Source organism: Spea bombifrons, chromosome 11, assembly GCF_027358695.1.
Source record: "Spea bombifrons isolate aSpeBom1 chromosome 11, aSpeBom1.2.pri, whole genome shotgun sequence".
Classification (NCBI taxonomy): domain Eukaryota; kingdom Metazoa; phylum Chordata; class Amphibia; order Anura; family Pelobatidae; genus Spea; species Spea bombifrons.
This window is the reverse complement of record NC_071097.1, coordinates 21,748,962-21,776,697: the sequence shown is the minus strand read 5'-3', so window position 1 is coordinate 21,776,697 and position 27,736 is coordinate 21,748,962. Positions and strand designations below refer to the sequence as shown.

At 35.1% G+C, this 27,736-nt stretch overlaps 1 protein-coding gene across 1 annotated transcript in view; it reads left to right on the top strand.

The window, feature by feature from the left end:
• The window catches only part of ARID5B (AT-rich interaction domain 5B), a 127,717-nt gene that overhangs the window by 55,141 nt on the left and 44,840 nt on the right, over nt 1–27,736 (top strand). The window contains exon 4 of the mRNA XM_053451208.1: nt 1,886–2,116. Within this exon, the coding sequence (XP_053307183.1) occupies nt 1,886–2,116 (231 nt within the window). The remainder of the gene's footprint in view (nt 1–1,885; nt 2,117–27,736) is intronic.

Genomic DNA, 27,736 nt, shown 5'->3' with positions numbered 1-27,736 from the left:
CACACGTATGTGTCCACTTATTCTCTACCACTCTTGTGTGGGGGGAACATATGTTGGTAAAGCAATAAATAATTTGAATTACTATTTCCCCCTTTTTTATTATTTAGTCTATAGGAAAAGAAGACTTGCCGAAATGGGTTTTTAATTATACTACAAGCACTAGCACAGTTTCAAAATATCGTTCTGTACTGTTATTAGATCAGAGAGGATATAAATATATGTCACTCCAACACTACAGTTCACAGGGTGATTATGTCATGTTTTATTTAATATTTTTGGATTGTTGCTAGGAATTCTGGAAAAAGAGAACATTCTGTTTTGAAGAATGAGCCATGTTTTGCAACCTCTTCAAACATTAAATGGCACTGCCAAGATGCGGGGAAAAAAATGACTTCAATTTTTTTTTTCCTGCTTTGAAGCAAGACTGTTATTCATACCTTTCCCTTGTGAACTGCTCGAAAAATATTAGTATTAGACATTGAACCTGATGATTAATGTGTGCCTTTTACAATTCTATTTATTTTTTATGACGGGTAATTCGCAACCAGCTTCCTTATTATGACGTCTACACAAAGTTCGCTGATTGCAAGGATTACAGCTAATTTACAATGCAGATTTCTTAGTAAATAGGATGTATGGTGTTGTATCTATGGCTTACTGCACAGATAAAGGATACAATGTACACATCCCAGTGTGTTCTCAAAATGGATAGCTTTTAATGATCCGTTACAAAATACTGCAATGAAAAAAATATAAAATAATACAAACAATCCTACTGTATTTTTTCATTTTAACATCCAGTCTTTCTTTGTAATGGCGGTTTGGATAATGGCTCCATCGACCAATAAGGGCCTCCAGGGTAATGGAATACAGAGAGTATGGCCATTTCCTATAAAGATTTCTCAGAAAGTCTGTCTCTCCGCACTAGCAGAATCACACATCCCATCGGTTTCTTAGTGGATGAATGTTTGAATGATAGGAATTCAAAGTTGTACCTCCAGGGTGACCGGCACTGAAATGATCAATTAAATGTTAAAGATGTTTCAGTACATACCTGCTGTTAGATTATGTGTTTCCATGGAACAGCTCTGTGGTATTTCAACACGCTTTCATTTAACAAGTCAGCAATATTCACAATGCTTTTAGTCAAGGTCTGTCTTGAATATATACATCCATAACTTACCCATAACTTGATCAAATGTAAGTATCAACTACCCAAAAGTAAATGGTTATTTTGTTATTTTTTTTGTCAGCCCAGTATTACTAACAACCTATTTAAATAAGTACAGTCAATTTTATACTATTTTGTAAGAAAAAACAAAAAGCAATTAATAACAATTACTAGAGGTGTTTGCAGTATGCCATAGGGGACTCTCAGCCCTATAAGATGCAGTGTATGTTTCCATTCATGTCATGCTGTAATAGAAAAGGGCCTTCCCCAAACTCTTCCCAAAAAGTTGTAAGCAGGGCGTTGTCCAAAATATCTTGGTATGCGAAAAGGGAAATACATTTTGGACAATGATATGCTTACAACTTTTTGGGAACAGAGCAGGGCCCATAAAGACATGGTTAGATTAGTTTTTAAATTGCAATGTTCATTATAAACGTGGGGTTAAGCAAATTTGTCTTTGGATTCTGGAAAACTTGTGATACTGTTTGCTTTCCCTCTGCAGTTTACAGTTGATGTAATGCCAGGTCAATCTAATCTTTCTTGCAGACGAAATTCAGTACAACGCAACCCACCCATAGAATTCAAATTTCTTTTCCATAAAGTTGTTTTATATCAAAGTTGTATCATTTACCTTACAAAAGTATTAATACTTTCATGTTCTTTGCTGATTTGTTTTGATTGGGTGCATGATTTTTGTTTTTGCTTCAATCACAGGTGAAAATGAAGAAGAGAGTAATGTGATGGTTCTAAGTTATCCACAATACTGTAGATATCGGTCGATCCTGAAACGTATCCAGGAAAAGCCCTCATCTGTATTGGCAGACCAATTTGTTCAAGCACTTGGCGGTATTGCAATCATGAACAAGAACACAAAAATGTTGTACTGTCGGGACACCTTTGATCACCCAACCCTAATTGAAAATGAAAGCATTTGTGATGAATTTGGTAAGTCTATATCTATACTATATAATACAACAGGTCTGGTAAATATGTGTAGATGTCTCAGATGTCTCAGTATTTTATGAAATACAAATACATGTTTTTGTTTGTAGGTATCATCATATTGTGTTTTTTTTTATAATTTAACAAGCTTCAATGTTCCAGACAATTTTTGGGTGATCATCAAGCCTAGGGCAGCCCCAACCGGAATGCATGTCCATTAAAAAAATATATAAATATATAAATACACTCAAAGGCATTGGTAATACCCCCTATGTGTGAGAATATATAATAATAATACAAAGCAGATGCACATTTCAAAACATTCCATCTAGGACAGGAACTGTTGCAGCCCATAAAACTAGGTGTTAAATAAATTATATAAAATAATATAAAATGTTTTGCTTCCAAATGTTTCATTATTAATAAATGGATAATAATTTATTTAACCTTTGTGACAAACCCTATAGCATGAGGGCCATACATGTCACTTTTAGGGGTCCTAAGCACAGTCCTCTAGGGCAATCAGAGTCAGGAACAGCAGCTTTGAACAAAACAGCGCTTTATTTTAACCGCTTAAACCCCAAAAACCAAATCATAAAAATAAAACCTAGCTCCCAATTGGAGCCCTCTCTAACTTAACAATGCTGGTCCAGACTGACCAGCCTAATCACTCACTACCTCAACCTCCCAGCCAGACCCAGCTACGCCAGGCTCTGGAAAACCTCCCCCAGACAACACACAAAATGTCCAGGCAGGTATTGCCTCGCTTGGCTCAGGGATGGTCTTCTTCAGGGCCTCTCCTTGCCCTGGGAGCTCAGGGAAACTTCCTCTTCCCCCAACAGTCTCTCTGAGTATCAGGCTCCAGGGGTTTTTAATGTCCAGCACCTGTGCCTGATGCCGGCCTCATAGAAATCCCGGACCGGATCCTGCAGACTTCTTGCCTCCTGGAAAACCCGGCAAAGTATGAAAGAAAGCTCAGATTTTGCACTTTGTCCAAAGCAGTCAGACATCGTATGCCAATTGATTTTTACATGGTGTGCCTCTGCTTTCTACCCTTTACATTTAGCATTAAGGCCACCTAATGCCGATGCTAATAGCGCACTACTCGTGCACTTGGAGGAATGGCAATTTACTGACTAATCTCAAAGTGTAAGCAATCCATTTCATGAGAAGATTTGATGGCTTTGTTAATTGCCTACTGTAACTCTTTCGACATTTTGTAACCACAAATCACATAACAGAATGTGATTCGTCCTGCAAAATGATATTGCTGTTAATAGCCAAAACAACAAAATATATATTGTTTACGACATTGTGAAATTCCTGTCTGAAGCTTTGAAATGCAAATATAAACGTCTTCCTTTTTTATTTACTGGTACACGAGAATGACTGTTTCTGCATACTTAAGGCATGAATAATTCCTTTCGCACAATGACTGTTTTAAAAAAACCACATTCCTTTTTCATTATTTCTCAACATTTACTCCTAAAACATTATAATTATAACCCCCCCCCCCACACACACACACCCCAGGTCCACTAGGGGAGATCTGAAGAGTGTACTCAGGTATGCTTGGGTCTTTCAAGTCAGATGTTCAGAAAGTACTACTGACAAGTACTGATATTTCCTGCTGGGTAGTTTCATTATTTATTATGATCATCAATAACGGTGTTTCTATCAATATAAATATACACATACTATTAAAATGGCAGTCCGCATGGCAAAATGTATATGATAATGCAAATAATTGTACACATGCTGTATTAAGACATTTCAAGTGTAGCAAAGGTCTAATATTTGCTGTTGCTTAAAGATGCTGTTCTACCTACTCTGCTGATTGTAACACTTGTGTAACTAGAAATATCATTCCTTAGTACTGTTGAATGCTTTTCCCAGGAACCATTAACATTTTGCCTCGTTTATATTTTTTTTTACCGGAAACACTTAATTATCATGTGACACAAAAGCGGCCACAGAAATCGAAAAATGCTTCTTAAATGTTTTTCAATTGTTTTGATTTGATTAAACCGTCGAATAATTACATGAGAGATCTGTTACGGTTTATTTTCTTAAGATGCTAGGGAGTGAAATTAATGTTTTGGCCTGGTTTAAATAACGCGGATCATGTGATTTCTTCTGCATGTTGTCTTTGCCAACAATCTCAGTGGATAATTGTTCCTTGAATATAGAATTTGAATCTTGAACTATTCTATATATTTCTTCCATGCTCTTATATGCGTTTTTTTTTTTTTTTAGCATGGTAGAACTGGTTGTATGAGTATTATGTCAGTTGTTTTCATATGTGCACAGCGATGACAGATTAACCTTAGCAGGAGTACATCAGAACAGTGACTGTCTGTATTATAAAAAGAGTGATATTTATTCAAAGGCTTTGTAATAAGATCAGAAGAATTTAAGCAATTTCATTATGTTTTGTAAAGAGGAAATTAAAACAATAACCAGGCCTTTCAGATCAGATAAGCCAACAAGTTGCCCTCTAGATGTTCAGAATGGATTTGCTTGGCAGGGTGGTGGTTGAGAATCAACAGCGTTCTAGTTTAACAAAAGATTTGGAGGATAGCCGTTTCTGGGTTCGATGAGGAAAAATGTGGATGAAGGAGATCTCTGGGGCAACGGAGGTCTATGAACATGTCTTGAATAGACTATTAATCTCCATGAAGGGACGCTATATCCTAAAAGAAAACATTTGAAAGTGTCTTGTATTTCAGGTATATCCTGAAAGAAAACATTTGAAAACATGATCTATCCCAGTCGTCTTTGCATTTTGTCCCTTAGTTAAAAGGGGCTTCAATACTTTAGTGGGCAACTCTAGTTTGAAAATGTGTTTTTGTATAAATACAATTATGAAGTTGTACTCTGTGATATAGGGCATAGTCTTTTATATAAATCAACATAATTAATCCATTTAGATATTTACTGGAAATAAACAAACGTATAAAATGGCAAATACATGTACAACGCCTGTTAAATTAACCCTTCACTGGTGACATGCTAGTTTTTGTGTTAATCATGCATTCCTCTTATGTATTATATGCAGCAGCCATTAATTGGTATTTCTTCTTTTTTAAGATCTTAATTAGGGAGCACAGTACTGACTTTTAGCTATTATAACTTTGAAAAAACTTTAAAGGATTTCCTACTTACCTTAATTGTACAGTCAGCTTTTTGCAGATGTTAACAAAAGTGTTTACTTTTTCTAATGGAAGTTAGTGTGTTTGCTTAACTATTGAAGACAAATATTTCCCTGGCTGCAAAACAGAGTTGATTGTAGTGTATAAGTTACGAAATCTGAACCTTGGATAACCGGTTTTATGAAATACATTGGTGTTTTGTGCAATATTCTTTACAACATAACAATGTGTAAATTATCAGCTACCTTTCTTTCTGTGTTAGTTCAGGCTCAGGGCTAGTACACAGGCATTTTACATTAAATTGTTTATTCAACATTCATTCACACACAGGTTAAAAAAGGTATGTAAAATGTCGCAGAAATTTCAATTTATAATTTTTGCATTGCTTCTGATTCATGTCTGTAACAAGAAAAGTAATACAAATAGTTTTGAATAATACAGGTTGATACAGGAACCATAGAAATGAAACATCTTTAGACGTGGGAGGCCCCATGTTATAGAGATACGATGTGGAAAATGGTGATTTGTAGGGTTGTGATTTATCTACCAGCATAGCTGCTTTATTTTTGTTATAAAACAAAACTTTTTTCTGTTTCTAATTTAACCATTATTTAAGAGGATCAAGCTTCAATTTTAATTTTCTACTTCCTCTACGTGATAACATTCTATTACTTTAATATGCTAATGAAAACTTACCTACCTACCTAGAATTTAAACGACCCTTATGGATCAGTCAATGATTTGCATATATTTGTGATTCATTAACATACCTGGGAACTCTCCGGGTTTGACCTGGAGTCTCTGGGTGAAGTGATGTTTCCTTGGGTCCCCTGGTCTCTCCTCTTTCATGCTCGCTTCCCACATACTTCCTTTCTAACTCCCACCTACTCCTGTCTCAGACTAACCCCACCCCTGAGCAGAGCTAACCCATTCTCCACAAATCAAGCCCTGCCCCCCATAACAACCCTCACAGGAGGAGAGCCTTATGGTAGCTACATTTGTGGTTACCTTAAAGGAGGCCTACTACCTTCATATATTATTATAATTATTTATTGATTTATACGGTCGTCATATTAGTTAAATGATCTGCAGATATAACATTATAGGGCATTAGTACATGAAATGTAAGACTTGGGATAGCGACAGGACAGCGCTACTTAGCAATATTGGTTGTATTTATACCGGCACCAGCTAGCTCTGCTTTAATGCTAAACTACAGACAAGTACCCAATAGAGAATCTTGACTGGGCACTGCCCTAGTTCTAACCCAGGGAAGTACCCCAGTCAACCCCCACCACATTGTTGTCTAGGACTGGAATATGACATCATATCCCAGTGATCTGCATTATAAAGACACTCGGAGTAAGATCATTATGGAGTTTGTTTTGGCTATGCACAGTGTCCCATAGTATATTTGGGCTAGGTACAAGGGAGCTCTCTTATCTTGCAAGTGGTCCATGGAGCTAGAGCTGCAACCTCATGGAACTGCCACCATATGCCTACTCAGCTAAGGCCAGAATACATCACTTCTTATACCTCTATGTAATATAAATAAAACGCAAGTGTTGAACTGTTCCTGATATATATATATATATAAGCTTGCTCGTAAAAGGGCCTCTATTGAGATATTTTTTTCCATAGACTTTAAAAAAATACTCCAGTAATTATCATTTGGCCACAGAAATTGGTAGGATGTCTCATTCTCTGGGATGAATTTTGCTCAGTAGCTGGGATTATTCAACAAAATTATACAGCATTTGGCTGAATTACTTACTCCTAATACATAAATGAATGGCTCATTATAGATAAAGTAAATAGGTGTTTCCTACCGTTTAATAATATAATTACATGGCGCTCGTCAGGTAATTCCGTGTAACTATGATTAAAACAAGTCTTCAAAAACAGTGGGATTTTATTGATACTCTGCTTTTTGCAGTGTTTATTTTTTACACATACAATGTAAATATCTTAAGTGCAGTGGGACTCCAGTCTTGAGAGAACCTCATGTTCTGTTGGTGCACAAGTGGGCTATTTGAGGTTGGAGGCTTATGGCTTTTGTAATTATTTATGTTGTATATTGTATTGCATTGCCTGAATTGGATGTAGGCTGTTGCTCATTTCATGTTACTGGTAGTCTAATAAAAACACACATGACTGCCAATTTCTGCGAACTGGGTAGTGTCTATTGAAGAATTTTATGTTATGTTTGTAATGTGTATTCCTCTGATAGCAAATGGGTCTAAATAATTAGATTTTTATGTACTGTGTACCAATGTGATTCTTTTTCTTTTTTCTAAACATTTTAAATCACTGAATTGTTATTAACAGTAGTTTCTTGTAGAATGGTCACCAACATTGCAGCCATGACGTAAAATATATTGAGCCCTGGCAATGTACAATTTATATATAAATAAATATATATATATATATATATATATATATATATATATATATATATATATTATTGTGGATTCACAGGTCCCTATTTGTTCACTGTAAACTAATGATATAATTTTTAAAGCACTTATAAGGAGCAATTTTTAAACAAGCCCATTAGTGTTCTGTTGCTAAGCAACTTGAGATTAATCAAGAGATGGTATACATATACCTATATGTTGTTTCAACTAATTGTTTTGAGGCCCGTAGGGATGTTGGGCACTCATAAAAGCCCCCTCCTATTTTCTGTTTCTCCAACTGTATGCAAACGAGACATGAAATGAATGCAAAAATGTTAGAAAAATGCCTGCCACGTGGCATCTTAAGTATCTTGAATCAATCTACAGACAGTATTTATCATTAGTTGAGCATCATAATCTAGCTTTTGTCTTCGAAAGAGAACCTATATAATGTAATGAGTAGCCTTTTTGGCATGGTTCATATCTATGTATCATTCTGTTTGACATAAAGGCTGTTCATGTCATGGGAGACTTGAGAGTGGTATTACTCGGAGTTAAGAAGGCATTTTAAATAGATGTGTTAATACCCAAGTAGCAAAGCATCATGTTTTTATTTAGGCATGGGCAGGATTTGTGGCTTATGTTGAATTTGAGATATTTGTTCATCTTGTTTGGGCATGTGTGTGTGTATTCAGATGTATAACACTAAGTTCATGATAGATAAATGTAACAGCCTTCAAGCCTCTAGATTGGAAGCTTGTTTGAGCAATTGTTATGTTATATACCACTTATGTTATGTCGTGTCTACCCATTGTACAGCGCAATGAAATATGATGGCGCTATGTAAAACATAAATAATAATAATAATAATAGAAGTGCTCTCAGAAATACAGATAAAAAAATGGGCTTCTAAAAACAGACACTGTCATGGAAGGAAACATTTCTTGTAAAAATGTTGTGCAGCACAGATTGTACTCGTTTAGTTAAATAACGTGTATTATGTTAATACCATACTAGGTTCCTAAAAAGGTGCCAAAGGACATGTGCTAAAGGTGGGATTATTCCATTCCAGTGTTAAATACTGGAAAAAAAATGTTCATTTCTAAACTTCCCTTTACATAGTTTTAAGAAAATAAATATTTGAAACAAGTCATTTTGAATCTGCATAGTATATATTTCTCTTTCAGTTGATTAACATTTACAGAATGGTAAAGGTCACAGAGCATACTTTACACAGCGTAACATTTTACATTTTTAAAATAAACAAGGCAGGTAAAAGAAATAGTTGAGTATATAATTGTTAAATCATCTAATTCAATTTGAAAGGTGGATATATAAACCCTTTAATGTGTGACTTCACTTTCAGAAGAAGGGCAGGTTTTACCTATAGGCATTTCAGTGTCCCTCTTTTGTGTGCTGAACCATCTTTAAAGGTCATACTGCAGTATTTTAATGTTTTTTATGTTTTGCTACAAATGTTGCACATATCCATCAATGTGTTTAAATTACCGTATTGGCTCGAATATAGGCCTCACCCGATTATAGGCCACGCCCTAAAAGTTTGGTGCTATTTTAAAGAAATGGTAAAACAGTATTTTATCTAATGAACAGGAATACATGTATTGTAACATTTTTGGTATCTGTTATGCAGTAAGCATATGTTATATACAAACAGAAATTTGGAAAAACCAATAGCTGTTTTTTAAGGTCCTTTACCTTAATTCATAATGCACCTTACTTATAGATATGCCCCTCTGCTCCACTGATATGCCACTCTGCCCCCAAATATGCTTTATGCCCACTAGAAATGCCAATCTGCCCCCCAGATATTCCACTTTGCCACCCCCCAGACTTACCAATGCACCCCCAAACTCCCTGGTGTCTAGCGGGGGCGGCCGGGGGACGTCTGCGCGATGCGCTTAGACAAATATTTTTAGGGTAGGACATATTGTGAGCTGTGTGGCTGCTGACTAATGGGAGATCAGGGGCAACCTAAATTGTGCTTACCTTTCACAATGAACCCTTTTCCTGAATCTACCCGTAATTTTTTGCATATCGCATAAACCAATTGCAATGATATAGAATCATAATAATTTTCTGTATGATGCACACTCCTGCACCACTTAGTAAGGGGATGTGAATACAAATTTATTCCGGACCCTTGCAATGTGATCCTATCACCTAATCAACCAACAGAATGCTCCAATGAGCAGGAACATCTTATTAGTTGTTATTGTGGTAAGACCACTATACATGACCAAAGATGACTGAAGAATTTGAGTGCAGAAATCACAAAAACAGACATGTAAAGATATACATGTTAGAGTTTAGTAAAGCAAAAGTTGGTTCAAACAAAACAAATTGTAAGGAAATGCTTGCCATTCCAGATGTGATACTTCTAAAATGTTAGCTATTTAAGCACAGGGAAAATGATTATGTTACCCAGGTGTACTTTGTAATGGTCAATCTCTTAAACAGAAAACTAATACTCTTGAGTCTCCTTTAAATGTCAGTGGAAAGCTAAAGAATGTGAATAGGGAGATAGGAGAGCAGGAATACTTTGTTTTATATGAGTAATATAATTGCTTCTGTTAAGCAAGTACTGCAGTCTTAATCTCGGCTCTTAATTGCTCTATTTCCCATAGAGCTAAAAATAAATATTTGCAAGTTTTGCATTCTGCCACTCATTACAAAACATGCAATATTTGTACAGTTTAACAAAATAGACTGATAATGTTAACAATATACTATTAGCATCTTGATCATCAGGATGGTGAAGTGCTAGCACAGTGGTGACTACTATTGCGAAATCTGATATATCCATTGCGTTATCTAGGTACAATACGGCAAAAATATTATTTAACTCTACTAAACTAGCTTCTGGAACTCTACTATACAGGTGAATAATGATGCTGTAGCTTTCTTCTACAGGATGAATAGCACTGGGACTCATTTGGACTAATTGATAAAAGGTTTAGGTAACTAAGGGAAGTTCTACAATTCTCCATGTTAAGGACAATTTCCCAAGCTCCCATGAAATATAATAAGAGCAATTTTCTACACAATGATATAAAGGCACTGGAGCTTAGCATTTCAAACCATACCACTTTTCCATATATAAACCTCTTTCAATAAAGTATAATTTGTAAATGAACTATTATGTATAAATATGACAGTTTTACAGAGTTGAAGAGGTCAGACAGAGTAGCAAGTGAATTCTTGAAATGCTTTAGAATTGTTACTGTATATTAATATTTCAAATACAAATGCAATAGCTTTCCATACATGCAGTATATAACTCAAGATAAGGAAACCTGCATTACAAAATTATATATACTAGGTTAAATAGTTTAACGATATAACATATACAGCAGATGTGGTTTTCAGATGGGAAATGCCACCACTCCAACGAGATTCCAGTCATCCAAATCACCTCATAACCTTCCTTATTGATTAAAGTGTCTACTTAAATGTATCATTTAGCTCCTAATGTATGTCTGTATGTCTAGCACTAGAGCACCACTATGTATTTAGATCCTAAAACACTTCCACACTATACCAGTACTTCCACACTAGATAAATGGAAAACAAAGCAATTAGGAAGGAGTAGTTCCGAAATAAACTTCCAATCAGGGAACTTAAACCTATGACATGCTAAGTGATGGACCAAAAATCAGGTGACATAGTATTTCTTGTTTTTTTTTTTTTTTTCTTTTTGAAAATGAACCCTGAGTAAGAAAAATGCCAACAGTGTACCTCCAGATTCCTCCAGCTCCCTTCAGAGCAGGTGTTGAAACAGTAGGTTGAGGGATCAGAGAACGTGATGGATGACCAAAAAAAGTTTTTTGACAAGGATTCTTCCTTTCCTTAATTGTCCCTCTCCCCTGAGCCTAGATAGGACAATACTCATGCTTCAAACAATTTCAACAATATTATGTATGTAGCAAAGCAGCAGATTCATCTGCCAGACGTTACTGAATCACACTTTCAGTCGTGTTTGTGCAGGAACAAAAATAGACTACACTTTTTTTTTTTGCATTGACCTAATTTGACACAGGTAATTGCTCCGCTACTTCTCCCATTTTCCATTATCTGGATTACCTTAGACTTACAGATATTACAAATTATCATTTACGTTTGCTCTAATTAAAGCTGAGACACAATAACCTAGAAAATGTTGATGAAAATGGCTGCATCATACTTAGTTATTGAAACAATGCAATATCAAGTGAAAAGAGGTCAAACAAAATAAATGTGATCACTAGTAATTGTAAGTTATTGGGGATAAAATGGCTGTGTACATTTTATCCGCATATAAGACTGTGAAAAAAAAATAATAAAAAAAATAAAATAAATAATAATAATAAAAAAAAAAAATATATATATATAAAATCAGGGCAAGGGTATAACAGTCATAAAGGGGATATTATTTAGCTAAACATTCTGTTTAAACAGACCGTATATTTTCGATATAGTGCATTTTCTCATTACAGTAAAAGGTTGGTAATTAAATTAGTTAAAACTAAAACCAATATATTTTCCATACTGATGCAATACATAATTGTATTACTTGCATACTATTCCTTTACAGCCATGTTGACACAAGCTTTTTATTCGTCAGTTCTAAATGACAGGAGATAATTCCTATTGAATATGTTTTTTGGGTGATAAAAGTAGCTCTCAGTATTGCTGGAACTGACTTATCAGTAAATCCATAGGGTATGTTCTGTATTTTGTAGTGTTCTTGTGAAGGAAGTTGAATGTAATGATTCATACTAAACCTTTTATATCTTTTCTTACTTTTTTTAAAAAAGCTTATTGGGTTTTATTTTTCAGCTGTCCTTTTCATGTGTTCCTTGAAGCATCGCAGCTAAAATGTTTCTAAAATCTCAGTGAATCATATAGGTCACAGGAATGCCAAGCAAAAGCTTTTGATATGTTTTTTTTTTCTTCTTTCAACTATCCTACTGCATTTATTTAAATGTTTATTTTCTTGTGTATGTGCTGCTGGCATTTGATATTATTAACATAAATGGATTTGTTAGTCATAACACAAGTGTAGGCTCAAATTGGCCTCTTATAGTATAGACGCGTGATTTTACTGGACACCATTATCACGCTCACCATAGAGTGAAGATTATTGTCTTTGCGATGTGTTTCACCTCTTTTATTTCCTTTACTCAAATGACACTGATAAAATCACAAATTAATAATTTAGTATTGATATCTGTCTGGATTTCTTCAGATTACTTTACCACAGTGCAGTTTAGAAGTTCCTTCACACACAGCCTAGCATATCTGCAGCCTAACCCTACCTAGCAAAGCGGACACGGCTCCTCTTTTAAACACAGATTTATCCAAACCTTGATATTTAATAAAGTTTGCTGTCTCACTATGCTGATTGATACCCATACTTGGGATCTTCCCAGGGTAGACTACCCAGAGTCCTCCCTCTTTTGAATTGTTGGCTTTGAGAAGGTTCAGGGCTAGCTGTATGTAGGGGTGGGATGGGCTCCTTTAGTGGGTGAAATTGGAGGGAGGTGTGCATTACCAAAGAATGCTACCTTAAGTCTAGAAAGGGGAAGCTGACCCTGAGACCTTTGGAAGCATATCTTCACCCGGAGATTCCACGTTATGCTGATTGCTCCAGAAAATTTGACATCTTTGCCAACTCTGATGTGTGAATCACTTATTAACCATAGTTAGTCACATTTAGTGATGTAACTAGAAAAAAGGAATTATGTAGTAGGAAAGTAATATTAGTACAACCCAACAATGAACTACAGCTGAAACATGGGTTAAGTAGTAGGGGGAATATGTGGTGTAGTTTACAGGAAAGTTAATACTTAAAATGGAATTTATTGCAAAATTCTACATAATACCCTCTTCCCTACTGTAATAACTGGTTGTAAAATTAGCGTTACCCAGAATTTGTAATAGTAGGGGGGCCAAATGGTTTTTTATCTGCCGTCAACTTCTATGTTTCTATCACCTTCTGAAGAGTTGATGCCCCCTGATTTATGAATTCCTTTCCCGAGAAGATTACACAGAGTAAGACAAAAAAGTGAAGGCAGCTTTCTGTTAAAAATTAAAGCATAATAAAAAAAAAGTTTATTTTTTCATTTTTAAACATTCCCTTTAACATTACACAGGTGAACCTGAACAGCATTATATTTTATACAACATAAATCACTGTGAAGCAAGAACATTAGGTTAGTTGTAAATGTTCGTTTTGATTTAGAAACCATACACTCATCGTATAACCCCCTCTAAGGCCTTAAAGGGTTTTAAGGCACTGTGTGCCTATAAAGGGTTAACTTTTGGGATAAACATTTTTTTTTTAATGAATAAAAATGATCTAAAAAACCCTCCTAGTTGCCAACATTCCTAACATTAGTACAATGGAAAACAGAAGTAGTTTATGTTATAATATAGCTGCATGAACTATGCAACTTAAATCCACTCAAAAAAGAAAACATTGTAATATTTTCCATTGACTGTTTATCACGGGTTATGTCAGCCTCAGTTTAAACGGTCATTATTTCTCCTTAATTCTGATATGTGCCTGTACAATAAGCAGCCTTTTTTGGATAAATAGTCACGATATACTAGTTTTCACCACTGACACGCAAAAGCAATAAATAAGGACACTTGCAGGGAATTATAATCTCATTATCTAAAGAGCCATTTTATCATAATGTGTATAATCCTAGCAGTTTCAAAGGAAAGTATTTTTTATTTAGAAAGTTCTTTCCAGCTAATGTTGCATGTTTTTCCTTAAAGTGTCTTTTCCCAAATATTGCATTTTTCAGTTGTTTACTGTGGGAGTAGCCACCTCTCTTGCCTGTTATATGACACCTTTAAATCATAATTTCTAGTAAATGTTTGTGTGCTTAAAATGATTTTAAATTCTATAGGGTGCGCCCCTGCATTGGCACTTCTCTACAATCCTGTAGTGTTTTGTTAAACATTATATATTGTGCTTCAGGCAGATTCCCTTTTTATTGTATTATTATTATAAAATGTAGCTCCTAGGTCTACGTTTCCAAAACATTATTTAATTTGTGTCATATGTTAACAATGTTACAGAAGTTATGAGGAACACATTTAAAGTAATCACAAGGCTTAGGCCGTGAGCAAAATGTCAGAATTGGTTAGAGAGCGGTATCGTATACTTGGCAAGGCATGCATTTCATGTCAGTACTTGAAATTGTCTATCAATAAAAACAAATGTAATTTTACTTAATGCTACAGCAGGCATACACTGTGCATTTATATTTACTGTATTTGCTCGATTATAAGATGACCCCCCAAAATCTGAATATTAATTAACCCCCTATATGCCACTCTACCTCCCTGATATTCATTTTAACCCCCTATATGCCACTCTGCCTCCCTGATATTCCTTTTAACCCCCTATATGCTACTCTGCCTCAAGAAAGCCCTAACAACCCCCCATATGCCACTCTTACCCTCTCCTGACTTACCAGTGCATCCCTAGACTTGTCCCCCATGCTTCAGATTCCTTGTTGTCTAGTGGGGGCAGCCGGCAGACAACCTCCGCTGCTGCTGGTATTTCCGCCGGGGCTTCTATGACTGAGCACCAGAAGGTCATGTGATGCCAGCGCTCCTTCATAGAAGCCCCAAAGGAAGTGCTGGCAGTAGTGGAGGTTGTCTGTGCGCATTGCACGGTTTGGAGGAGAGTTGTGTTTGGGCTTAGTGCCCACATTTTTTTGTAAAGGATTATCAATGTAAAACAAGTTTAGTTTGCTTTATGGTGACTGTCTTTTTCAGTTGTCCACTCTCTGTTTTCATGTTTCATGTACTTTGTCCAGGAATTCCAACACTAAAAAAAAGGCGATTTCCCTTGTTGTAGCTGTCCCTTTAATTGTACTGTTTCCGAAGGACATCACTGTAGAATACCAAGGCATAAAGATTTTTGTTGTAATAAGATCCTTCTCCAGTATGCTTTGGAATGCCCTGTTAACAAAAGAGGCCGCTTTTACACATTCAGTTCAAATCTGTTGTCTCCTTAAAAATATAAAAACTGACGTTCAGCAAGTCTTCCCTTTCCTTTTTCCCCCTGACTCTATAAATGTTGATAAGTGATATTTGAACATTCAAAATTATAAAAGCTGAGTTGAAATGTCAGACATTTATCCTAAACTGAAATTAGTAGCGCAAAGGTCAAAGTTCAATACTCTGAACTGTGCATGCTGGCAATATTTCAAAGCTTGCATTTAATCTCTGACTGTGGTGTGTGTTAATGAGCGGGCTGTGTCACCTAAGAGAGATCATGGGTTTGTCACATGAATCTATATAAGTCTGGAACAATATGTATCGCAGTATTTGGTCTTAAACATTTGCGGCTATCTAATTAAAAGTCTCTTTGAGGGCCTTTGTTAAACAACACAAAGACTAAAGCCTTTTAAGACAATTAGCTGTAAATTGTTTTCAACTGATAATATCCATAAATATAGTTATTAAACAAAAATCCTTTATTGCCACAGATGTTATTGCATTTCTGAGAGAAAAAAAAAAAAAAACTTCAACTAAATACCAAGCCTCGCTTATTTGCCTTTTTGAACATGTTATTCGTTTGTTGAGACATTCAAATGCAAAACATATGGGGAAATACTTGGTGTTCATAAAGCAGCTTTGAAAATGTGGATATTTCAGACATCACACCAGGGCATCTGTTTATTTAGAAGAGCTTGTGCGTTCTAATCGACAAAGTTTTGTAAACAGACCCTGGTATTTATGTGACTGAACGGAAGAATAAAATGAGCCAGACTTAGTGTAATTCAAATTAAATTCTTGTGATTGCAAAACTAGCGTACATGCAAACAGTTTTTAAATGTGTAATAAATAGCTTTCTGAAACAAGGAAACAAACAGTGGTAGATGTTTAGATAGGATATCTTGTTCAGAAGAATCTAGACTAATCATAAATGGAACAACCTAAAGGTTCTTCTTTGTCCTTGGAAGGTCAAGGGTCCAATTTACAATTTCTATATGTACCAACATTCCAAAGATGCTGGCACATGGGTGATGTCTCTTATCTCTCTTCCTCGTCCGCCCATAGTTGCCATAAAACATATTTTGAGGAACAGCTGGAAACCCTACATATCTAAGCAATGAAACATGGATATAGTTCATGCTTGGGCAAATAAATGTAGGTATTATAATCTGCCAGCTAGATGAATGTTATGGATATGATCTGATTTAAATAATAATTTAGGTCCATAGGAATACGATCAGAAAGTACATTTAGTTCATCTGTTTTATTTATCTTGTTTAAATCTTAAATTACTTAGTGATATCTAATATTTATTCTGCAATTATCTGTGTCATCCTCTTCATTAACCTGGATGGTCTGCAGGATCAAATGGGCCACATATAAAGACACTGTGAATTTTAGGCCTCTGCTGTTGTCCATTCGGAAATGAAAATCATCTGTTAATTCTGAAGCTACTCCGAAATCACTGCTGCAATGACTGTAGCATTTTTTCTGAATTTTTTTAAGTCTGGGTATTAAAATTGAAATGTCAAGGCGCTGTGAGAGAGCCTAATACAAGTAATGAAAATGCAACTAAATAGGTTATTCAGAAGCTTTGATTTTCATTAAATTGTTTATTATTATCATTTTGAAATTGGGCTGAGGTTTAGGGTTCCAAGAAGGGAATATGCATCTTAAGTAGGGACACTTGGGCTTTACTTAAGATATACATTGCAAAGATTTCAAGGGGCCGATGTTATGCCCCCGCAGAGCAATCTGAATTATCTCACATGACCCCGACATCTGCCATAGCAAGGATATAAATGTATTTAAGAATTAGGACAAAATAGGTTGCCTTGCTCTGGCCAGTTATTTAAAATGTTCATTCTGTATTGGTTTTATTGAGGTCCCTGCGTCGGGTCTCAGCTCATAAGAAACTACATGAAAGTTTTTGAACAAAGCAAGAAGCATTCATTGTAATTTGCACCAAAACTATAGAGGTCCGAGGTTCATAGTGGGGCTTTTATTGAGTCCCTGAGTAATATAATCATTTATGTCAGCCAATTTAAGAGCATCATACAGCTACTTTAAAACACAACTGAAAGTAAATAAAGAACACTCTGATAAACACTGTTTTGTGCATGCAAAGCGCATGTGACGTATCTCTTCTTTCATATTGCTGAATGTCAGTGTGGGAGCTTATCTATAACAAAGACATCAACATCTACAATTTCTGAGCCTTGTAATAAGTGATACATTACTAACCAATAAATCTGATATTTTACAAATTAACATATTCTTTCTTTTGATGGCTGCAAAACAAAATGTATTTGTCTTAAAAGATAATAGTTACAACTGGTCGCTTCCCTGTGAATGGGTCCCTCAGTATTTCTTTTTGTAAAAAGTTTTCTTAAATAACAAATCACTGTAGAAAAAAATGGCTTTGCATCTAAGATATAAAAAATAGCCAAGATGTACAGGTTTATGTAACGCTTTTATATGCCCAATCTCAAAACAGATGAAAAACCACTTACTGCACTGTACCCTGATGCAGTCAATGATGCTACGGTGAATCACTCTTTAGCCTACACAATTTAAACCCTTGATCTCTTGGCTTATATCTGTTGCTTTAACACTTTTAAAGCCAAGCTTGGGGTTGGTACACAACATGTTAATGAACCTTTCTACACATTGATGGTTTAATTTAACATAGTACAGCTTATTCTTTGGTATGATGGTAACTGTATTATATATTCCTTGGAGAGCCTTTCATATAATAAATATCATTCAGCCTGGTAAACTGAACTGGTTCATAGAAGATTGTCCATTGCAAGAACCAAAAGGACAAATAACGTAGAGATCTTGTACACAAATAAAATAATCATTGGAATAATGAGCATTGCAATAATATTTAATATATGTGCTGTTATTGCATCGCCAGTCCATGCATGGCTGGGATTTGGCTAATGACCACAACTGTAACACGTCAAGCCGAATGTTTTTTAAGTAACCAAACAAATAGCTAAATACATAAAAATAGATTGGGAATTTTAACAACCAATATTGAGCTAATTCTTTCTGCCAGCTACACGCTTTGCAGAAATTGGACAAATCACACTGTGGATTTGCCAGATTTGCATTGGAAAGGATATCTGACAATATCATCATTGTGGAATATTTACTCTTTAGAATTGGAAACTTTGGATTATTTCACTTCAGTGAAGCTTTGATTTGGCAGCGTTTAGTGGATCTACTATAAAAATTAATCCAGTGGAAAGAGAAAAGCTTAGTTATATTACTGTGTATCACCAGACCAAAACATGGGCTATCATTCCTGTTCATTTTTCCTTCGGAAAGAACTACTAGAGAAAAGGATAATAAATCTTTTTTTAGTTTGTTAGAAACTAAGGGTAAATATAGTTGAGCCTTCATGTTTAGCAATGAAAATAACTATTTTTTTGGTTCATTACTCCTTATTTATTCCATTCAAGCCAATAATGTAGTGCATCATCCGGTATTATAGTGTCCCTCCAGGAATATAGTGTCCAGAACACCTTTTAGGAATACAATATGCTCAGTGGGCATTATCCTATACACAGTCACAAAAAGGGGCTTCACAGCATTTATGGAAAGCACAGAAAGGATCTAGTTTTGACGCATTAGACACCTTGGTGGATATATATGTGAAATCACAAATTACACCCAAGAAATGTCTTTATGCAGGGGCTCACAATCCTAAAATCAGAGCAGCCCAGGTGGTGATTGGCCCTCTAAATAGAGGCTGTGAAACTAAAGGGGTCTTTTAGATAATGTGACCTGCCATTTTATGTACTTATGCTCTATAAATCAGTGGTTTCTAGCACCATGCTTTGAGCCCCGATCCTTAGATATTCCTTGGGTATTCCAGCCAGAGCACAAAAATATAAAATAAATAAAATGGCCTGTTTGCTGTCTTTAAAACTTGGATGTAAAACCTAAAATATCTTATTAAAAACTAGGGAGTATGTTAGGTCCAATCTGATGACCTGAGACCACAGTATGGAAAAGAGAAAAATTGAGGGCCAAGATTTTACTTAATAATTTAGATCCAATGTAAGTTTTGGGCAAAAAGCATATTATATCAGTTTAACCAACAACTGTTTTACAGATGATGTTTCTTTTATCTTTTTCTCTGAATCACCCCTTTCTATGTTTGTGTCGCGCCCAAATATTTTTAGTGCTTAGAAAGCTAAATGGGGCAAAGAGTATTTGCGATTCATCTTTAGCAAACAAATCCTCTGACTTCATTCTTCAAAAATTCCGAACTTGTACAATGTACTTGTTTACTTAACAGGCAGGAATAAGCACATAAGATATATTTCCATACAGAACATAAAAGAATAGTTGTAAATGTAGATCATTATTTTTGGTATTTTTACAAATAAAATCAGTATAGACAAAAAATAGATATTTTCTTTTATAAATTTAAATCTAAGAAAATGATAATGGAACTGCCACCTGTGATGTTAAAGGACACACAATTGTTACAATAATTGATTCCTGGGTCATTTGTCTATTTTATCGTATTCACTATATTTTTGTATGGTTCTGTGATTACTGGTTGTAAGGCTAGTTTTATTCCAAGTAGGGAAGGAATTCTAATTATGTAGAACTTAATAAAACTTGATTGGCCTAACATTTAACCACACCAACTTCCTTCAAAAAAATTATCACAATTTCATAATATCTACCTTTGACTTACATGTTTCTTTCTGTTTCACACAGAAATGTTTCAAAAAAGGGGAGAAATAAGTTTCAGTAAGCGCAGGCTTTATGTGTATATAGCGTGCCCTATTAATCATCGGCTCTATCAGCTGCTCCCTCCACAGTCTTTGTTCTGACACTTATGACATCATATCCCGGCGCTCCGCCTTTCAGAGATGTGCGTCGCAGGGTAATCAATAGAAACTATCCAGACTTCGCATAATCACCCGTAGTGTCACATCAGCCATGTTTTCCAGGGCACACGTAATTTTTCCATATTGCTGACCAGCCCACATAATATGCTGCCCTGCAGTATGGAGGATGTATAACTGACTAATTGGTTCCCTTACATAAGTATATATATCCCACATACCGCATTGCAGCTCTTTACCTGGGCCGAGGGAAGCCGTGTTTCCCCTAGTCTTTTGGTCAGCCGGGCAGATGGGTTTGGGCTATTCTCTGCCCACTTTCTGTCTGCTCCTTGAACAATTCCCTCTCACTCAATAAAGGTTGGAGTAGGACTCCTCCTGTCCCTAACCATTCCTAGCCATGGCCGTTTAGGAAACCACTCCTCTAGAAGAGCAAGAGCTCCAAGTAGCCTACGCTGGGTAGGCCTCATGTGTTCAAATGTATCTATCCATTTGTTACCTTTCCCTTAATCTATATCAAAATTACATTTTTCATGTCTCTTAGTTTTATAATACTAAAAACTCCACTAAGAAATTTAAAAACATGATATCACTCTGTTTCCAGAGAGTATTTGTCTTTTAGCATTGTAATGGGGATTTGTATTTGCTGTTTCCATGGTTGGAACAAATGGAAAGAAGAAAAAAAACTGTCTTTTAATCTGTTAACATGAAATACACTGGTTCAGACATAAACAGCATTAACAGAAATCACACAGTCAGCTGCGTCTGTTCATGTAAAAAAACCCACACCTACTTTTCTGATTTTCTTACTGTTCACGATAGCCTTGCTAGGTAATTTAATACATAACTTGGCTAATACTGTAGTTCTGTTCTCACTGTAGTATTATAATTTCCATTATTAACAATTCCTTATCTGTGCGTTAACTGTTTGGTCATTATTCCAGGCACAAAACTCTCTCAATGGCCGTTAATATTACACACATGCCAAAAATAGGGCAGCCATTAGTATAGCCAATATAACTTTATGGTTCCTAGCCTATTGAGTGGTCTAAGGACCCCACAATCTCACATTGGTATACTTTATCTAGATACCTACCTTCAATACTGGTGGATTTAAGGAAGGGACTTGTCATTTGTGGACAGGGGAGCTGAATATGGGGTATGCTTTTTTAACATCTTGGTGGGATGTCACGTGGTGAGGACCTGGGCCCTAAGCTTATTGTTGGTCTGAATAGGGTCTGATGACAATCCTGGCCAAAAGACACATTAAATCTCTTCTAAAAATATCCCAGATGTAATACATGTTGAGAAGCGAATATAAATGTCTTCCTGTTGATGTTACACAGTATGAAGGTGTTCTGTAGTCAGGATTATGCAATGGAATGCAATATAGAACCCCTTTTTGTCCATGATTGGGTCAAGTTTGTGTAACAGTTTAATATAGTAAAACGAATATATCATAACATGGAGCAGACTGGGACAGCAGCCAGTAGGGGTACACAATGAATGGTTATATAGGGGTTAAAGAAGAACACAAGCCTGTATTTACTGCTCAATTGTCTGCTCCCTTCCTAAGTCAGTGCCAGCGACACGCCTGATAATGCTTGTTCACTATGATGTGTGAATAGTTTGTTTGAGAACACTCATGTGTAGGTATATGTATATAATTCCGTTTAAGGGGCCTGTATATAATGCATAAAACCTTGTGTGTATATACATATGTATCTGCTTAAAAAACACAGCTAAAATGTCCTTGCTTTGCATGAAAACAGCTAAGTAACCCCAAACTTCTGAATGATAGTTTATTATTATTTATTGTTTTATATAGCGCCATCAGATTCTTTAGCGCTGTTTATCTTGACAAAGGTTCATAACTGGAACCATTGATCAACCTTTTTGTTGCTTGAATAATGTGTTGGATTTTATATATTAGAGATATAAATAGATACGTGTAGATTGTTATGGAGGTAAATCAATTCTATTACTGATTATTATTATATTTCATGGACTTTTTATTGACTGGCTTCTTTTCTGTTGCTTGGTCATGGCCGCCGTATTATTTTTCAATCCATATAAAAACATTACTTTAAAGTTCTAGGATTTCTAGGCTTTTGTAGTTATAGCTCAGTTCAGCTTTATTTCAAAACATAATTTTTCATTGATCTTGTAAGGGTTATGGTCTATTTTCTGTGCTTTACTGTGATTTTACACGTGATCTCATTAGCAATTTATTGATGTTATTTTTCTAGCCGATAAGGTTACAGAGATGTAAAATTGCTTCAGAAAAGAAAAAAGTACATTTTGTGCAGTACATTCAGCTTACTCAACCATTACGTTAATTGTATGGCATGCAGAATCTTGTCTTTTTTGACGTTAAGGGTCTGGGGCTGAGATTTTTTTCTTTTGTATCTCTCGTGACTCAAGCTTCAGGAATGACTTATTCTTTATGAAATAAGAGACAAAGACTACCAATTCAGCAAGGAAACAATTGTTTCGTATGGGAAAATGTTGCTATATTATTTTTAGTTTAAATGAATGGAATTTTTTATTCTTCATAATAGTAACAAGATCTGGTTAGCCATTTTTATCAAAGATCAACAGTTTATTAACTGCAGATGAAATAGTATCTTGTGCTAATTAAAAATCTATGTGTTGGAAATGTGAAATATGTTGACTTTTTTTGTACCTATGTTCCTTTTTATTAAATACACTTTCCTAAATTATTTTATATTACTAGTATGATATTAAAAATACTTTTTCAAAGGTATTGTGTTTTTAATTAGTTTTTAGACAGCTGTTAGCTCTGTTACCCAATCTACTAAAAAAAAACACCCTAACTCCTGATCATACTGCTTGTAGTAAACAACAGAATTGCTCAATCTTAATCATCCAGCCAGACACTCTGACTAATGAAAGTCTATGGAGGGACTGACTTCATTATCATTGGCATAAAGAGTCAGCTCACGGCAGTGTTTGAGCAGGGAAATATTACGACTGAGAACAATGGAAGCATCCAAGTCTACATGTAAAAAGACATAAAGGGTAGGATTTACATCTTAGTAGCCCTTCAAGAAAAATGGACGTTTATATTATAAATAACATGTTAGGGCATGTAAGTGGTTAGCTAGGAACTGGAGAAGAAGTATAGAAGGAATTGGTGGGGATCATCTGCTAACCAAATCAACACACAAAGCGGGACTTCTGTCCTGATGACATTATGTCCTTTGGTAGGAAACAAAAACAATATAGGAAAGAAAACAAAAGTGCACATCTTAAAAATATTTTTGTGATAGTGGAATTAATTTCATGCAATCATGTTTCCAGAATAATATGTGCTGAGGGAATTGATATGAAATTAAACTGATGGGAATTTAAACGATAGTTTTAAATTCTTGGCAGTGTAAGAATGATTCCTTGTTCAAAAATGTGCACTTTTTTTTTAAACTTTGGTAAATTCGTGTCACATTGATTTCTAAATATTACCAGACAACTGTGAAAATACAAAATACAGAAATTTCTTGTTTTAACACGTTTGAGAGAATGGGCTGGATTGAATGCCGAGGACTATCAAAAGTACCGGTAATTGAGTAGAAATCCACCCATGCAATGCAACATGAGGGGAAATGTTTTATCTCAGCAAATGAATATGGGCCAAGGTATCTCCATTTTATCTAAATTGTGGTCTACTGGAAATTGCTTTTCAATTACTTAGAAAATTAGAGTTATTTCTGGCATTAAATATAGCCCAGCATGTCAACTTTCAACAGCGCCGCTCCACTACAATCACAATTCACAAAAAAAATAATATATATATACTTTTTAAAGAAATTCATGGTCTATCATCAAATCGCTGTGGCAGAGACAATAAGGCAGCAACATATTTTTTCTGATTTTCATTACAACTATTTAAATTAATAGTCCTCTACTATACCTGGGCCATTTGGGGTGAGTCAACAGACAAGGGGAATTCTGTACCGTTCATTTCAAATGTATGGAAATAAAGTGTTTCAAATTAATGATTTGCTTGCAAAAATACCTGGCAAAGCATATGTCATCAAAGCAATAAGATGTTTTTTTTAGGTTATTTTGGCCAGAGAGGGAAAATGGAAAAAACTACCTGGAAAAAAATAAACATCTTGAATATGAGACACTTTCTGTTACATTTGGAGAGAATTTGCAGTTATCATTTGCTGTTATAACAGCAATGACTCATTTCGACGATTCTGGAATACGAAAGAGAAGTTTAAACTTCACACTTCTGTATATGAACTGAATGTCATTAAAAAGATTAAAGTGGTAGTATAAGTTATACAGCAAAAAATTCTTTAGCGTCTGTATACGGTTTAGCCATATAAAGCCTTACTGCACAGAATTATGTCTGGATAACCCCATAGAAGACCTCACTATAACCATTTGAAATTTCGGTATTGTAGATGAAGACGTTAGGATTCCACCCATCTCATTTGTGATAACTGCTGGAATCTTTAGCTTGGAAATATTTATTTCCAGCTTTTGTAATCACTTTTATTGAAAATGTATAGATGCACAGAAAATGTGTACTTATGTATACCTTCCTTGCATAAATCTTAATAGAACTTTATAATCACTCTAGACATACATCAATAGCCACAGAAATGATGACAAATACCGGTCCTTGTTAATTTGAAAATGCTTGAAATGCTTGATGTTTTGTCCCAGTGACTTTTATCAAAGTCTCCAAGAGGGACTGAAACATCAAGTTTGTTTGTACCACCATTACGTTAATTTAAATACAGAAAAACTTTTGAAAAAAATCCTTTTGTTATTTATTAACTCTGGCTGGAGGATGTACCCAGGTGAAGTTTCATCAAAAAGTTCAATTCAAGTGAATTGATAATTATCATTTTTATTAAGATTTTCAGAAATCTTGATATTTTTGTGCAACAGAAGCTCCCAAGAATATCATTTAAATGTCCAAGGAGCCAAGAATGTTAGGTTTTTGTTTGATCAATTTCATGATAATGTAGTTAAAGCTCAACAATTCAAGGTCAGAGTTGGGTACCTTTTCCTATTATGTTGAAATCATAAAACATGAAAATCCATATATCAATTAAGAGAAACGTAAAATCTGGATTTAAGCTTAGTATCTATACCCCACGATATGTTTCCGTTGCGTTTCGCTAGGATTTACAACTGTGAGCAAAGCTGCGTGCTTCTTATGGCTTGATGTTATTTACTGTATTGGTTACAGAACTTGGAAATCCTGTCAATAAATCATTCTTCGAAACTGATGAACACTGTGATTTCATTGATTTTTTTAGGAACAAATAGCGTCGCTGTGTACTCTGAAATCTAGTATTTATAACCCAAACAGGCGTTTTAAAAAATAACAGTATTTTTTCTATTACAAATGTGTGAGAACATGCATTGCAGATGGTCTCTTAAATATTTAATTTTCCTTATCAGCAGAGTAAAGGCTGAAGCAAAGCATACATTTCGAGCTACCGGAAATAAAGCAAAAATATATATATTGATACATTTTTATTTTTACTCATTTATGCTATAGTTCATTGGACTAATGGGTCAACTAAGATGTATTGATAGGATTTGACTATACAGAGAAAAAGGGCTGGACACAAAAAAAAAAGCATAGGAATCCATATACAAACTCTTAAGACTGTAGAATACCATGATGTATTTATAATCACAAACATTCTGAGCTCCTATAAAAGAGGACATCAGGAGGGGAAAGAGAGGTTTGAGTCCTAAAGAGGCACACTTGGAAACATATGTTCAAGCTAGGGCCGAGTCTTGAAAAGAGAAGGTTGTATTGTGTTATCCAATGGGTGTAAGATTTGGGGACACTACAGACATAAGCTTGAAGAAGGCACCATTTGGGTAAATTTGCATTTCTACCCTGAGGTTAAAAGTATTTGGGGGGCAAACGCTGTCATAGATACTCTGTGACTCGGTCATCTTTAATTTGATCTGGCACACAACGTTTTCCATGAATCTTTTGGTGTAAAGGATTGTAAAGGTTTGTTTTTGTTAGGAGGCCTTGTCGTTCATGAACACCTAGTTATACTAATGCTTTTACAGTATTTTACAGAAAAACCACTACTTCTGCCGTAAGCTAGGTTGGTAACTTTACCATTTTGAATGAACTCAGGCAGACCCAGTGGACACGCAGAGTCTATATGAGTGCTGCCCCTCTAGTGAGTTAATGTAGTACTTAATACAAGTTGCCATGGCTCTAGGCAATGCTCACACTGCTTAATAGGCTTTGGTTTGGTATGATTATAGTAGATTATATAGTGCATTAACCTGAGGTTCCAAAATTTAAGTCAAATTTAGGAACCAGGTAAACTTTTAAAAAGTCCACTCGATTATTTTATTGGCCAGAAAGTTTGTGTAGCCATAGACATATTTATTGAAACAAGAACTTTCAAGAGAGTTGAACTTTTCAACTCTGTGGCTGGTCCTTAATAATCCATAATTAAATAGTGAGACACATTGAAATTGTCATACATTTACTATGCACTATGCTGCTCAACTTGGAGGAGAAGCTTTCTGGGGTTGCCCTTCTTAATGCATAGTGAAACTAGACAAAGATAGTTTTTGTTAGTAACTCATAATCTTCAAATTGAAGTGACCCAGGGGGCAATTGACCAGCTGCCCAGCTGGGCAGCCATAGTGTTTACATTTATTTATTTATTATTTATTAGAATATTTATATATGTGTATTTATTTGTACATTTTTATGATAAGATACTTTATAAGGATTTTCGGACAGTTTACCAGTGGTTACCAGATTATTATTTGGCAAACCTACAGGATGCTGGCTGTATTAAAGACTTGACGTTTAAAAAAAAATAATAATTCCCAAGAGCAAAATGTGTATTTGCACACAATTCTATTATCTATCTATCTATCTATCTATCTATCTATCTATCTATCTATCTATCTATCTATCTATGTGGCCTTTCAAATACGTTACAAGGCATGCTGTTCAATCAATGGTATGTTTGAAATCTGCTTATTTTTTGGCAAAATGGTATTTTGTTATATGACATATTGTGTATTAGACAGCCATATATTAAGTAAACATTCTGGACAAAGAATGTTTAATCATTTACTTGGTAAAATAAAGGACACATTTTCTTCTTCTTTTTTAACAACTGATTTAGTTTGCCATCAAACTGCATA